The sequence below is a fragment of the Cyprinus carpio genome, chromosome B21 (genome assembly GCF_018340385.1).
Source record: "Cyprinus carpio isolate SPL01 chromosome B21, ASM1834038v1, whole genome shotgun sequence".
In the NCBI taxonomy this organism is placed as follows: Eukaryota; Metazoa; Chordata; class Actinopteri; order Cypriniformes; family Cyprinidae; genus Cyprinus; species Cyprinus carpio.
Genome location: NC_056617.1, coordinates 6,038,931 through 6,056,026, shown reverse-complemented (window position 1 = coordinate 6,056,026; position 17,096 = coordinate 6,038,931). Strand labels below are relative to the sequence as shown.

The 17,096-nt window shown below is 32.8% G+C and overlaps 1 protein-coding gene across 2 annotated transcripts in view; it reads left to right on the top strand.

The window, feature by feature from the left end:
* The window catches only part of LOC109045983 (rho GTPase-activating protein 24-like), a 98,544-nt gene that overhangs the window by 19,914 nt on the left and 61,534 nt on the right, over positions 1–17,096 (top strand). For both annotated transcript variants that reach the window (XM_042748547.1, XM_042748546.1), the window contains exon 3: positions 16,977–17,064. In XM_042748547.1, coding sequence (XP_042604481.1) covers positions 16,977–17,064 — 88 coding nt within the window. The remainder of the gene's footprint in view (positions 1–16,976; positions 17,065–17,096) is intronic.

The window sequence follows — 17,096 nt, the reverse complement described above, 5'->3', positions numbered from 1 at the left end:
ATATATATATATATATACATACATATACACACACACACACATTTATTAATACTTTTATTCATCAAGGATGCATCAAATATAATTTGAATTTGATTTGAATATTATATTGTATTATATTACTTTATATTTAATTATTTTATTATATTTAACATTTTATAATATAATATAATATAAAATATACTATAATTTACATTATTTTATTTTATTGTAAATTTATTATTAACTTTAATTCTGTCTTTTTATGCATTATAATATTTAAACATCTGAATATATATTGTATTAAAAAAAGATAATCAACACCTACTTTTATGGGTTATATTATCTTTTATTATGAAGTAAAATAAATTTGTATTTTACAGTTTACTATTATTTATGAAAAGATGGATTGCAATGTGGATTATATTGCTTTAAAATATAAGGAAGGAAGTGTTTCCCAAGATTGCAGTTCTTACTTAAAAAACAAACATACAATAATTAAACACGATGGCCTGTACTGTTGAAATGCTGCTGTCATTCAGCTTCTGCGTTCGAATATAATTAAACGGTGATATTTAGTCTTTTGGCAGCTTTCACAAGATCCAGCATGACTTCAGTTCAGCACATTGACAGAATCAAACAGTAAGGAAAATGCTCCTGTTTGATAGCAACAGCTTCGAAGCCTTTGAACAATCTGCATATGTGCAAACTTTTAAAGTCAGAGCTGCCTTCGATCTTCTAAAAGCAGTAGTTTTGTGAAAGTCGGCACAGGTTGAATAAGTGAGAAAAGTTAGTAAAAACACCTTCGCCTGGTAAGACCTCGCTCTTTGCTTTGCTTCCATGTGCATGTCTTTCTTAGATAGCAAGAAAAATGTAACAAAAAGGTTGAAAGTTCCTAAAAAATCAGTCTGTCTTCCCATGACACGCATAAACAAAGCAAGAGTACTAAAATGTCTTTTGGCATGTTTCAGCATATTTCTAGTCATCTAAACAAAAAAAAAAACATGATATTGTACATCTGAAATTATGCATCACCCACATTTTGAATAGCATTTAAACACATTCTAAATATGCATAATCATCACAGCATGTCATTTTCATTGGCCAAGATTTAGCCCAGCCTTTCCAAACATATTCTGTCTCCGTCCATTTCTCCAGCCTACACACCGAAGGTTAAGAGCTGGAGGGCAAACGGAAAGAACAACCTCCGGCCCACAATGCTTCTGTTGTTCTGCTGTGTTTTATGAATGAGAACCCTTATGCTCTTGAAGATGTGGAATATTACAGCCTGCCAGGGAAGACAATACAAGACCTGTCAGTGAAGTGAACACAGATGTATATTTTGAAGCGTTTGTGTCCACCTATAATGTGTGAAAAGTGTCTTTGTCTTTACTTATAATGACCCTTAGAAACAGTCAATCAATTTTTATATATTTACTTTTTATTATAATCAGTTTTATTGTTTATTGCATTTTTTTATTTTAAGTGAAAATTTATTATAATTTATTATAAACCTTTATTATTGATTTTCATATACTACCATTCAAAATTTTGGGGTCAGTAAGATTTTTTTTTTTAATTCAATTATTTAATTAAATTCATCTAGTACACATTTAATTGATCAGAAGTGACAGTAAAGACATTTATAATGTTACAGGAATATTTCTATTTAAAACAAAGTCTCACTTTTTTTTTTTTACAAACATTTTACCAACCTTTTATTATAACATATGCTATATATTTTTTATTACATTTTTTTTTATTATAGTATACATTTATTATATTCAATATAATATAATATTATTTAAAATATAAAATCTATTTTAATTTATTGTAAATGTATTATAAACTTTATTCTGTCTAACATTATAATACATTGACAGCTAAATGTGTATTGTATTAAAACAGATGATCAACATAAATTAGTAATTAATATTTATTTTTGCTGTTTACTTTTTTATAAGACACTGACAAAATAATCAAAAACAAACTTTTGAACTGTAGTGCAAGTTCTGATATTTTTATTTTATTATATGTAATTGTTATTATTTATTTTTATTATATATTTTATTATATTAACTATAACAAAATGTAATATAACATTATAATTAATATAATAATTAAAATAAATATACATGATTTTATTGTATTGTTTATTTATAATAAACTATATTTGCATACACCAAAACCTTTTGTTTGTATGCTTAGAAGATAGATAGAAGCCTCAAAATGATTTGTTATGCCTGAAATTATATATAATTATAATAATTTAATCTAAATTTGCTTGAAAAGAAGTTTACCATCCCTGAAAGTCATAATTCACACGCCTAGGGAGGGAGTGTTACAGTATAGCTGGATAATTTTATTTCAAAAGAGCTTTTTTCTAGATATGACCCTTTTAAAGAAAACAATACAGTATATTTAGATCCCGCATCTCTCTTTTTTTCTCAAATAAAGGCGAGCAGCGAACCAAAGACAGGTGCATTAATCCCAGCTATCTCACCTACAGCATGTTCCTCGCTGTTTTTATTTCTCTACCACACAAACAACCAGGTGAGTTTGTTTTAGAGATGGAAAACTGGTCTGTAAGTAGGGCACACAGAGAGTTTGTGTTATTTACACAGAGCCCATAAACAACCCAAACTGTCACACAGCGAACAGAAACATGCACTGCTAACCAATGCATTGCAACACCGGAACCAAAAAAAGAATAAGAATGAAATATATATATATATATATATATATATATAATATATTATATATATTATATATATATATAATTGATGAAGCACAAAGTTATATCACACATGCAAAGCAAAAAACACTGTCAGAATAAATCACAAAATTCATCAGTTTGTAGTTGAGGAGGGAAGTAAAGTGTAATTAAGATGCCCCATAATGCAACAGAGCCACGAGAGGTGATGAAGCACTATCATTAAAGTAGCTGTTAATTAGCATCTTCATTCAAAGCAATGGCTCCATTAGTTACCTGCCTCATTAGCTTAATTGCTGTCTCTCATTCCGGTGCATGAACATCTGCCCCCTAATGTTCCCTAAGGAGACGTGGCCTTGTGACTTCACACAAACTCAGACAGGATCATATTCAAAGAGTATGTGGCTGCTTCTGGTCATGTAGAGTTACTGAACTTGACATAGAGAGGGGCTTTATGAACTTGCGTCAATGGCGTAAAGTTAGGCACGCGGGGTTCGTCATAACAGTGCGGTGTCGTGTGCGTCTGTCACGTCTGGAATGCACAGAGCGGCTGCTGATAGGGTCAGAGGTCATCTGCTGCCATGCTGAGAGGGGCATTAGTGGGCAGGGAACCAACGCATGTGGGTTCATTTTATGCACTTGAGTGTAAAAAAAGGTTTTTTTTATCAGCATTATATTTTCAATAATAATTTAAATCAACCAGATAAGAAGTATAATAATTGGACATGATGGGATGACATTGAGGGTCAGAATGCCTGTTTTAGGATCAGTGAAATCTTTAAAAAAAGCTGGCAAATTGTATCTTTAATCATTACATTTAATTTATATTTCCTAATATTTTACTTAAAAATAAAAATAAAAATGTTTAGGCAAATCTGGCAAAAAATATTTGTATCATTTAGATCCCATTTTTGCCTTGATCATGAAAATTGTGTGGAGAATTCAGTTATCTTCATTACATTTAATTTGTATTTATATTTACTTTTTGTATAAAATCTTAGATTTTATATATATATATATATTATATATATATATATATATATATATATATATATATAGTATAATTATATATATATAGTATATATATATATACTATATATTATATATAGTAAGCTTAAACTATTACATGTAATTTATATTTAATTATTATGATATGACGTTTAAGAATAATATCTCCTTTTATTTTACTTTATTTTTATTATTCAGTTTTTGTAATCAGAAGTTATACTTCATGACCTTTTTATTGCATTAGAAGATTAGAAAAACTTTATGGAAAATCTGACAAGCTATATTTTATTAATTTTAAGGTTTGATATTTTTTTTATTCCATTCAGTAATCTTTTCCAATCATTATGATACCTTTTATTAATAATTTATGGAATTTTTTATTTAATTTAATTTTGTTTATTGTTTTTTTTTTTTTTTGACATCCCAAAAAGAATTCAAATTGCAACAGTAGTTGTATAATCCTACAGCGCTAAATTTGTCTTGAACACACAGGTATGCAATATGCAGTCAAATCCCTGATTAGATGCGCAGCAGCATCTGTCTTCATTAGCTTATTCACTGATGTGTCCTAAATGACCTGCTGAGCCACTGTTTCCTCTAGCACTTCCTGTTCCACTGTAGACATCAGAGGTCGTCTGGGGAGCGGAGCACCTTTCACTGCTCGCTAAATGAAGTCTGAGGCATTAGTTACAAAGCAGGATGAAACACAATGCTGAAAATAGTCTGTTCGCAACAGAACAGGCAGTGTCAGCTAAAATTTATCACAGGTATGAAAAGAGGGTGTACAGACACCTGAAATGTTAATTTATACAGGATACGAGCCATTAACTTCAAAATCAGAAGGCAATTTGCTTTCATAGAGAAAATGTGCTGATCTACATGCATTTTTGGGGGTAAGGTTATGGCTCATTATTTTTGCTAATCGATATAGTGGCTCAGACACGCTTCGCCTTTAAAACTAAAAATTGATCAGGATTTCACTCTGAAATGCTTTAATCTTGTTCTCTCTCTGTCCTTCAATACGTGTCAGACCAGGACTTTGGCAAATTTAGGAGATATCCAGACAGACTGAAGGTTTATGTAAGAATATCTCAGTCTCTCTCCTTCTGTTCTCCTCTGTGGACTTGTGACAGGTGATCTCTCATTATCCGCTCTGTCAGCTGTAGCTAAGAACAGAGTCCAGTCTGAATATCTTCTCTCTCTCAAGCGTTAGATATGACAGTAATTAGTATTCTAAGCAGACTGAGGTTATGGCTTTAACTTTTATGACTTATTTCTGTAATCTTCTTTATGTCCTCTGTGCTCGCACTCCTTAAATCTTGTCGCCATCCATCCTTCGGTGAACAAAACGTGTGGCACTATAACTTTACTGCACGGTGTATAATCACCATAAAAAATACTCCTTTTTGATGAGACTCATCTGATTAGACTGTAAAACAACAGTAAACACAATAGGTCATTAAAAAAATCAATATTTCAGGCTGCAGACTGGATTTGGAGAATTTTAGCATTACATCATTTGCTCATGAATGGATGCTCTGCAGTGAATGGGTGCCGTCAGAATGAGAGTCCAAACAGCTGATAAAAACATCACAATAATCCACAAGTAATCCACACCACTCCAGTCCATCAGTTAATGTCTTGTCAAAATATGTCAAATCCATAATTAATGTGTTTATCATGCTTCTGAGTCCTTTTTTAAAATATTGCTTTCTAAAGAGAAAAATTCCTTTTGTCTGAATCAGGAGAGAAATATGCACAGATCACAAAACAGTAAAAACAGTCGAAAACTAAACAGATTTGTTGTTGGATTTTGATGTGAGATTTTGATGATTTGATTTGATTTTTTTATTTTTTTTACTGGAGGAAGTGTTACTATGGAATCATATTTTAGCCAGAAACAATGGTTTAAAGTTAAAACACCGTAATGTTTCTTACAAAGTCGTGTGGATTACTTGTGGTTTATAAGCTATATTTCCATCCAAAGATTCAAATTAAATTAATGCGTAAAACTAGAATATTGCATAAAACATTTGTGAGTAAAATACCGTTTCCATTCAGCGAGATAAAGAGAACAAAATCATCACTTCTTGGTAAACTGGTACTAAATATGACTAAGAAAACTAGGAGAAGCCACTGAATATAATAATTATCCCATCTCATAGCGCAAAGTCACATGACTTTTTCAATGCGCATGAAGGAATTTATTCTGTAAATATGTTTCCATCATAGTTTATGTGCATTATTTTTTATCGGATAAAAAAGTTACTCAAATGTGCGCATAAGTTTTTTATGCATATTTTTAGAATTTATGCCCATCTTGGCATTTGTATGGAAAGGTGGATGGAAACACAATATATTGTGAAGTTTTTATCAGCTGTTTGGACTCTCATTCTGATGGCACCCATTCACTATAGAGGATTTATTGGTGTGCAAGTGATGTAATGCTAAATTTCTGCAAAGTTGTCATGATGAAGAAACAAACTGATCTATATTTTGGATTTTCAGGATTTTTTTTTTTTTTTAATGGTTACTTGAACTGCCTTTGTGGTTCACTTTAGCTTTGAGTTTACTTTCCTCCTTATCAAAGGTTGATAGATCCTATTAGTGGTAGCAAACAATGGTGGAACACCAATTTTAGAAGCAATTAGCATCCATTGCTCAGGCATAAAGCTCTGGCCAAAGGAATTATCTCCATTGCATTTGTCATCCTTCTTAGATCATTTGCATTTTATCTTTGATCCAAGCCAGCTAATTGGGCTAAAAAAGCACTTAGTGACTGAAACTACTCTACATTACAATCTAATGATCTTAAATGAGATGGCTTTCACTGGACAAATCATATCAGAATGTCAAGTGTGCAATGTCTGCTGTTTTGGGTGTACTGGATGACTGGAACCATGAAAAAGCTAGCAAATGTGTGAAGCAATGTTATTATGGTTAAATAAAACTAAAATATACATAAATAAATGTTAAATGAACATAAGATATTAAATAAAACTTATTTTGTTTCAGATTTTTGCTAATTAAACATTTCAAATTTTCTTAAAAAAATAAACACAATATAATCATATTTATAATGAAAAAAAGACAATAAAATTACTCAAATTAACTAAAAATGAAATAATAATACCTAAAATTATAATGCAGGGTGAAAAATAAGCAATATAGCACAAACATGTATACCTATTTTTCTAATACAAAGTAGACTATTTAAAAAGATAAGTTAATCTCAGTCTGCATTTTCCCAGGAAAGATGGGATTTTATTCAGTAATGAACATTTTGTTCAATATTTCTGTGTGTTTTGTATTTGTAGTTGTTGTTAAGAGTACTGGATCATTATAGGAACATGCTAACGTTAGCGGTGGCAGTGGTATGTGTATTAGTCAAGTTTCTTGTGTTTCTTGTGACGAGCACTGTTTTATGTTTTAGTTGGCACTGAAGCCGCTCACTAAGCTTTAAAACAGAAATCTTTTTTTAGGGGAAAGGAAAAGGTGAAGGTAGCCAATCTATTTAACCCTGAAGGATACTGTTGTACAAAGTTGCACAATCTCTGCTGTTTTTGACTGTGAGCTATGAAAAGATCAGATTAAACTAGAGCAGGTTTGTGCTCAGAGTGAATTTGTACCTCACTGAACACAACAAAACAATGAACACAAAGATGAAAGACCTCTGAGATGTTGTGTAGCATGATTCCCTCAGACTCAGCTTCAGGTTTTTCTTAGTAAAACTCAACCAGAAAATAGCTAATTTAAAATGAATCATGTGGGCTTTTATGTCTCTCGTATTATTCCTGATTGGTCATTGGTATGCTAGGCTAGCTGGCAATTTGACATTTTGCCTCTGTGCCATCATTGCTTAAAATTGGGGCTCTGAAATATGAAAAAAACAAGAAAAGAAATTCTGTTCCTGCAGCCTAAATGAACATTGATTTTTGGATCCAATAAATATCTAAAGTCTCTTTTGTTTTGGATGCTGGTAGGTTTCTGTTTTTCAAAAAATAATAGTGGTATACGTGTATGATAAACTGGGATAGGATGAAACATTTTAACATTGAAGAAATCACACACTTTTATGTTGGCTGATTCACTCTAAATATTTCAAAACATAAAATCTCCACCATCAGAGCTTTTAGCAAACAAAAGGAAAATGACTGTGCTTTATTAAAATGGCTCACAAGTATATAGTTTCCAGCAGACAGTTTATAGAGCGTACAGTGCATTTAGCCTAGTGCACTAATAAAACCAGCTTATTTGCTACATTTATTCCAAAGCGTTTGCTAACTGAATAAATGTAGATGTAGAAAGCAAGGCTTTTTGGTGGTCTAGGCTAAATTAATTTGCACTTCAAAGCAAAAGTGAGTCATTTTAATGCAGCATAACCTTTCCTTTTATTTCCAAAAACTCAAAAGAAACCTTTCATTTTTACCAACTAAAGTCTGAAGTTAGATAAATATACACACACTACTGATCAAAAGTTTGTGGCCAGTGAGATATTTACTATATATATATATACACACTTTGAATGGTAGTGTATCATTATATTTTATTTTTAAAGAGCAGCACGTTTATATAATATATATATATATATATCTATATATATATATATATATATATATAATATATATATATATATATATATATATATATATATATATAATATATATATATATATATAATATTTATTTTTTTTTTTCTGCTTGAAAACTGAAACCCCCCCCCCCCCCACACACACACACCGGCTATGTGGCCTATATATCTCTGCTGCCAGATACCGTATATAGAGCATCTCACAGGGGAAAATAGTACATTGGTCAGGATGTTGGTAATGGAAAGTTGAGGATAATCACATTTCTGAACTGCTGCAGTCTGCTTGTTTGTAGACCTCCTATCTACAGGTACACCAGCTGCCAAACCTGATTCTATCAGGTCTGCCATTGTGAGCATTTATAATATTACTGCCAGTAATTACGTTTGGTCTCCTCAGCGGCACAGAACAAATTTCAACAAAAATAACGAAACACATTTGGCATGCAACTCAGTTGTGACCAGTCAAAACAGCTAGATGGATGTTGTCCATTTCAGAATTAATTTTTGATTTAAACTCCTGGCAAACTAGCTCATTTCCCACCTGTTTTCTGTTAGACGACCACAAACTGTGGTGAGGGTAATGATGTTTACCTGCGACTACCCTGTGGAAGCTTTTATTTTTAGGAGTTGGTTAAGTAGCAGATTTTTGAGTTGAAAGTTGTCAAGATTGTAATGGTTCTGCAAACTGACTGTTTCATTTTTGTGAGTGGAGAAATCCTCCAATAATTTGCTTTTCCTGAAAATGGAACAGTCTGTCTAGAGCAGCCTGAGGTTTTAAGGGCAAAGTGGTCATGGTTTAGTGTTGTTTGAACTAGTTCTAATTACTAACCACCAGTGTAGGGGAATCAAGTGCATGAATTACTTTTTGAAATATTGTAATACTGTTTGATTTTATGGCATTTATTAAAGGGATAGTTCACCCAAAAATGAGCCATTGACTTCCATAGTATGAAAAAATATTTTTCACAATCTTCTTTTGTGTTCAACGACAAGAAATTCATACAGGTTTGAAACAATATGAGGGTGAGTAAATAATGGCTGCTTTTCATATTTGGGTGAACTATGCATCTAAGTATTATATTTTTTACCTATTTAATGTTTTACTGAGGAATCAAATTAAAAACCTCTATTTCCCATAACATACGGATGCAGGTCTATTAATAGGGATGGGAATTGTAAATAATGTAACAATTACAGATCTGATTCTTCTTTACGGTTTCAGTTCCTTGACAGCTCCGTTACCATTCTTTTAATATTTTTAAGGAAGAAATGTATGTAAAGAAGAAATGCAATTCTTCCGATTCACCACATGAGCTCATTTGAATATTTTACACATGTAAAAATTTTTGCTAATGGTGTTTGCACAGACCTTTATTGATTTTTGATTTTAATGTCTTCATAGGGATGCAGCTAAAATACTACAGTTATTTAAGATATAAATACAATTTTAAATAAAACTGTTGCAATCTGTATATGTTTGATTCACTACAAAGAACCAGTTCATTAGAGTCATTTGTTCAGAATCATAATGCATTGTTGTGCTGTAAGTTTTTGATTCAGTTAAAAGAGCCAGTTCTTCAGAGTCATTCCTTTGGAATCATACTACATTGTTGAGCTGTATGTTTCAGATTCGCTAATGATGAACCATTTGTTACTTCAAATGTTTTAAATATTATATTTCTGCTATTATAGACATTAAATCTGTCTATATGAGAGAACCGCCTCATAGGAGTCATTTGTTGAGAATCGAAACTCCCTGGTTGCACTATATGTTTTTGATTCTTTAAAAGAGCTGGTTCATGGGAGTCATATGTTTTGAATCATACTACACTGTTGCACTGTTTTTGATTCACTAAAAAGAGTTGGTTCATAAGAGCTATTCATTCAGAATTATACTACACTGTATGTTTTGGATTCGCTAATGATGAACCATTTGTTACTTCAAATGTTTTAAATATTATATTTATGTTATATTAAATACTGTACGTGACATGCATGTCAAGGATTGCCTCAGGCAAAAGTAACAAAATAATAATAATAATGTTTTATTAAATGGTACACAAATTGGCTCCTCTTTTTAGGAACAAAATATTAATGTTCTGTATTTTAAAAGTAAAATCTTCTAATGCAAGCAGTATTACCAAGTGCCTAATGTTTTGCCACAGTCCAAATGGCTGTTTATTTCATTCTACTGCTGCAGTCCAATTTTTCTGTGAGCAAAGAGAAAAAGACTTGCATTATAAACAGCTGATTTCACCTGGATATGGGTACATTTGTTGCACTCGCTGCAGGCAAAAAAGGCATATTAAAAAGAAGAAATAAAGAAAGGAGAGCGAACAAGGCCTCTAAGTGTGAAAAATGCTGCAGGACAGACATGGGCCACTAATGAACGAGACATGAGGGCAACCCTCTGAGGAAAAGTCAAGGTTAACTGTTCAAACGTGCACCTAATGGGACCGTTCCAGAGCAAATGGCTTTCCTTTAATTCATTCCATGGGACCGTTTAGGACTTCAGGCCTAAGTACTGGGTGCAGCTTGTTTAATTTCCTCCTGGTCCCTTTGGTCCTTTACCATCAATCTCTGCTGGTTGATAAACAAATGGACCGAGCTCTTCTGATCTGATCTGGAACTGGATTTTTGTGTCTCTATGGGGGATTCCCACATACCCGTCGGCTCTGAATGCAGCTACTGAGAAGCTAACTTCATTTTGGCACCATGGGGACTGAAATTTAATTAAATATAAACACTAGTGACATAATAAATCTTTTTTTTTTTTTGCTTTGTTCTGCTTCTCTGTTTTTCTCTCAAGCAGGGAGGGAAATTCCTGAGATGATATTAAGCTAACCTCTGCCCTAACTCAATCTAGCACAGCAATCTGGGGCGATTTCCTTGTAACGGTGGTGGGCCCCAGAAACCAATTTGCAGTCAAGATTTCAATAAATAGTTTAATTCAACTTTTTCGGGCGCCAGACAGGTCTAAGCCTGCCAAAAAAAAACCCAGGATAGCTTGAAATAACCACCTGTTACATTCAATAAACTCAAATCATTCACAGTCTTTTGTCTCTTTTTTCCTTCCAATCAAAACTTGTAATTAACAACAATAGATTTACTCAAAACACTGCCAAAGGAAAGTCTAGTTTGATCAACACCAAACAATAAAAATAAAAAAAATACAGCCACAAAACAAAAAAGAAAACAAAGATTTATAGACAATAGAATACTTCCAGACTCCACTTATTTTCTCTTTGTTCTGAGTATCTATTTTTAAACCCATAAGATATGTCAGATGTGTCACAGTTCGTTGTAACAGGGCTTTCAGCAGTATATTCACATGTCCCTTTTTAATCCCAGTTTGCTCATGTAGGTAACACCCAATGAATAAGTAGTTCGTAGGAGTAAGAGGTACAAAAAACAAATCAACAAAACCGTATATATCAATCAGGCTCGATCAACGAGGAAAACTAAATAAATTGAACCCATCGGTGGTACATTTGCATAGCACGTGCGTGTGTATGTGCGTGTGGGACTGAGTGCGCGTGTGGGACTGATTGTTTGTGTGAGAGAATGGCTTTGCGTCACTGACCCAAGTGTAGCATCTCCCACAAGGATTATGAAGAGTGTCTAGAGACCGCCGGGGACTCAACCGATGATCCTTTTTACGTCCGGCTTTCCTATTTGAATTACTGAATAAAGCTCATACGTGAAGGTACTTCCCGCCCGTTCACGAACTTCAGGGTAACCAGCATGTCTGGAAGCGTCAGGTCGACAGGAACACGAGCCGCCCCTCCACACGGTAACTCCAACTCAGCTTCTCTCCCACAACTCTCACGAGAACTGTTCACTGGTGACGTCCCCTCTCTCCCGGTGTGTGAGCCTCACCCCTATATTTACTTCTCCCATTAATTGATATGCACGCCTCCCGTTACGTCATTGAGTTGTGAAATCAAAGTGAAAGTAAACACGTGGCATACAGAGTTTTCCGTTCTGCCACATCCTCTTCCCACAGTTCCCACTCCTGTGCTGTTCAGATCACACAGAATGCATGTGGTAGTGTCTTTGATGCTGTTCTTTTCTGGTTGGTTGTGTCAAAGTCTGAACTGTCCTGGTCTGGCTTGAGGTGTTACTGATGGTGCAATAAAACAGCCAGGACTCCAGAGGTCAGAGAGGTGCAACACCTTGCTGAGAGATGAACTGCTGCCCCAAAGCAATGACCATGGGAATCCAAGGGGTCAAGGTTTGACTGGTTTGAATGGTTAAGGATAAGTTGGTAGGTTTTGTAACTATGACATTTTGTAGGCAAAAAGAAAAGCTTTCCATTGATGGCCATTGATAAGTAGCATTGTATTCTAACTAATTTTAAACAAACAAATAAATAAATAAATACATTTATTTGTTTATTTATTTAATATATATTATACAATCACAAATTAATATATAAATATATATTATCTTATCTCCAGTTAGTACTTAAATTGACATTGGGTACTGTATCGCAATTGGTTAAAATTGGGAATTTGTTTTCGTTCATGCTTATTTCCTTCATTTTTACATTTGTATGATTCTTGGCATTATCTGTTAATTATTTTTTTATTTAATAACACTGTAATCATATTTGTTTTATTCCAAATATATATACACTATATAAAACAATATATTATTTTAATATTATATTTATATAATATATAATTATTATATGTAATATATAATTATATATATAATACAATTCTTATAAAAGCTAATGTTATTTTATATTATAATTAGGGCTGTCAAATGATTAATCACGATTAATCACATCCAAAATAAAAGTTTTGTTTACATAATATATGTGTGTGTATACTGTGTATATTTATTATGTATATATAAATACACACACATGCATGTATATATTTAAGAAGAATATGTTATGTTTATATATTAAATATATTTATATATATAATATAAAATATAAGAATATAAATATATAAATGTATATACATGTAAATATTTTCTAAATATATAATTTATGTGTGTGTAATTATATATACATAATAAATATACCCTGTACACATACATATATTATGTAAACAAAACTTTTATTTTGGATGTGATTAATCGTGATTAATCATTTGACAAAACAGAAAACAGTTTTTATATTACAATATTTATCAGATACTGGCCATAACTTTAAAAATGTTTATATCGTATTGGCCAACATTTTAATGTCAGTGCATCCTTACTGTGGTAAACTTTGAAAATATAGGTCAATGCTTGTTAAATATATAACAATAGATCATAACATTAAAATATACACATATATATATTTTTTTTTTTTCATCACAATAGATCGGAATATTACAGTGAAAATGTAGGTTCTAATATGAAAACTGGCATGCATGAGAATGCTTTGGGCCATACTCCACTATATATATCATGATCATTGTTGTTGTTCACCAGAGCACATACTAATTCTTTCACATCTCTTAGTGTAGAGTAAGCAAGGAAGTGTGCCAAGGAAAACACATGGTTCCTCTGCTCTGGAATGGGCTGGGTTTTGTTCCCTGCCTTTTTTGATGATGCGTCTTTCCATGTTTTCCACATGGAATGCCTCTGGGGACAACAAAAATGCCTTTAATTGAAAGACCCATGTCTTTACCAACCCTCCCTCGAGGCTCCGGTTCTAAAACAGGAACCGCTGCCCACATCAAACCGCTGACCTGCCTTACTGTGGGCTGAAATTTGGGCTATCTTCACGAGCCCCACCAATGCTCCTCATGGGGGCAGCAGGTACGGTTTCCATCACTGAAGTTCGAGTTCAGCTTAATCAGGAACGTGTCATAAGCAAGATCTCGTAAAGGTTTATGATGTTTTAACAGAAGCAAGTCACTGCATCACATCCAGAGAGACTTTAAAAGCCCTGGGGAAAGAGGTCATTGTGTAATGATTGTCATATGTGGCTGCTTTTCACTTTTCACAGGGTTCATATAACCATGTCAGGCACCAACCCTACAATCTAGACCAAGTATTTTTATAAGGTCTTGTTTATATCATAGTAAACTGATCCTAATGGTTTAAAGACTCTGTGAAGTCTAGAAAAAGACAACTGGTTTGTGACATTTATGGACGCTGCTGCATGTTTATGATTTCTTCATGACTTGCTGTACTATTATAAATGATTATATTACAGTCAAATCATTATAAAAAAAAAAGTTGTATTTTTTTAAATATATTATAAAATGTAATTTATTTCTATGATGGCAAAGCTGATGAATTTTCAACATCATAACTCCAGTCTTCAGTGTCACATGATCCTTCAGAAATCAAAACATGCTGATTTGCCACTCAAGAAATATTTCTTATTACTATCAATGTTATGGTGCCATTATTGGCGGTGTAATTTTTCAGACATCTTTGATAAATAGAAAGCATTACAAAGTATAAAGCATTTATTTGAAAAAATGTTTCAAAAATCAAACCTTACTGAACCGAAAAAAGTCGAGTTGGTTTTGATAATGTCGTGTGACCGAGGCTCTAGTGCAGAGATTTAAAATAATGTATCAGGCGCTATGCTAACTATCCTAATCCTACATGTTATCCTAATCCTACATTGTACATCCTACATGTACTCACTGTTTCCAGGCATGTCGGGATACTGGATACTGAACATATGCACTGATATTAGATAAGGATGTAACTGAGCTCTGTTTTCCCTCTCTCTCCCAATGAAAATGTGCCTTTTAAGCCCCTCTGTAGTGCAGATATGAAATACTCTCCCTCAAAGGTGACTGCTTTAGACCTCTGCAGTTGTTCCCCTGCATACCACAAATAACCCCAGTGTGCCAGTGCCTGCTGTAATGCTACTATAAAGATGTATATGAAAACATCGCTCAGCACGTGTTCTGTTAAAGGGGTTCATTGTGCCATCTGACCATGTGTGATTGTCAGTCATGCGTATCATGATTCTGTCATTTAAATAAGAGGAAGTAACATCTGGCATTAAAATGATGGGAAATCCCCCTCGAGCATCTCTGATGCTTATTAAGTTACAAAATAATAACAAATATGATATATGTCAAATATGATAGGCTGCATTCTTGTCCCTTGACTTTATTAAGTGCGTTTTTAATACAAATATGATATATGTCAAATATGATATGCTTCATTCTTATCCCTTAACTTTAAGTGCATTTTTAATTTGCCTTTAAGTTAGTGCTTTTAAGTGTTTTTAAGTTATAATTTTGGCAGTTATAAAGTTTTAAATCTAAAAATGCACCATGTATAAAGGTATAAAGATTGAGTCGACTTTAAAAAATGAGTCGTTTTTAAAATGAATCTTAAGCTGTTTCAAGTTGATGTCAACATGAAACATTAGCATATTTATACTTGCCCACTTGTTGCACACACAGACCCGGCAAAACTTGAACCTCCCCTCCCTCAAACATTGTGTGCTCTGCACTGTGAGGGTAAATCCATATATATATTTGCATAATGTCCACAGTGTACATACTGCATTCATAGCGTGATAGTGGTGTAGCATGAAAGAAAATGACAAATAGAGAATGATATATGAGATAAGGGAAAACATCGATAGTGGAGGGCGAGATGCTGGAAGGATAGAGACAGAGAGATGAGAGCAGTGGGGGAAATCAGGCTGCTTTACTAGTCCGCTGGTGGTTGTAACATGGTCTGCGTGGCACGATGATGTTGGGTCTATTTAAAGCAGCAGTTCATCCAGCGTGTCAAACACTGATCTATAATCCCACAGCAGTCGCAGTGCTGCTTAAGATCCGATTTCTCCATAATAACAAGAGCTTTGTTGACTCTAATGCCGCCTGCGCTCTGTCATACAGACCCCCGAGGGATCCGTCTGTAACCCCTGAACTTATTTCTGCCTTCTGACTCCAGCTAATGCCCAAATGATGAAACGGTTTCCAGCATGGACATTCCTCATCCTTATAAAAGTTAATGTTATATTAATATTATAATCAATTCATATACATACACATTTATAGATATAATATTATGTTTAGAAAAACAAGACAGAATTTTAAATGTTTTTATTTTTTAGTTATTTTTTCAGACATATATTTTGTATGAAAGATATTTATATTTTTAAATATATTTTTAAAATGTATATATATTATTTTGATAAAAAAATTGAGATCTATATATGATATTTTACTCTAAATATTTAATATTTAAATAATATGTAAAGGAAAATAGGTTGGACTTCATTGTAGCTTTTCATTTTAACTAAATGTATGCGTGTATATACATTGTATGTAAAATATAATTTTTATTATATTTATTTATATTTATACAAATAATACGTAATTTGTAGAAAATATATAATATTAATAATAAGGAAAAACAAGTTGAACTTAACTAGCTTTTAACAGGGCATTTTGAATTTTTTTTATACGAAATATATTTATATTTTTAACACTATTATATATATATATATATATATATATATATATATATATATATATATATATATATATATATATATATATATATATATATATATAGATATATATATAACATTTTAGATCTTAAATCAAAGAAAGCTTCAAGAAAGGGATTTTTCACATTTTAGCATTCTCCAGTGCACCCAAGCTCTTTCCTTGCTGTGATATATTTTCCGTGTACGTCTTGCTTTCCTCAGCAGTTTGTGTCTGACTAGTTTCTTTTGGCTTTTTGGTTCCTCTAGGGCACCATTTACCTACCTGGCAACAAAGTCACCGAACATCCCAGCAGTGGGGAGGAAGGCGGAAAGTTCTTTTTTGAAGTCATCCCAGGTAAAGAGAAACCTTTTTTTTTTACCCTGTCT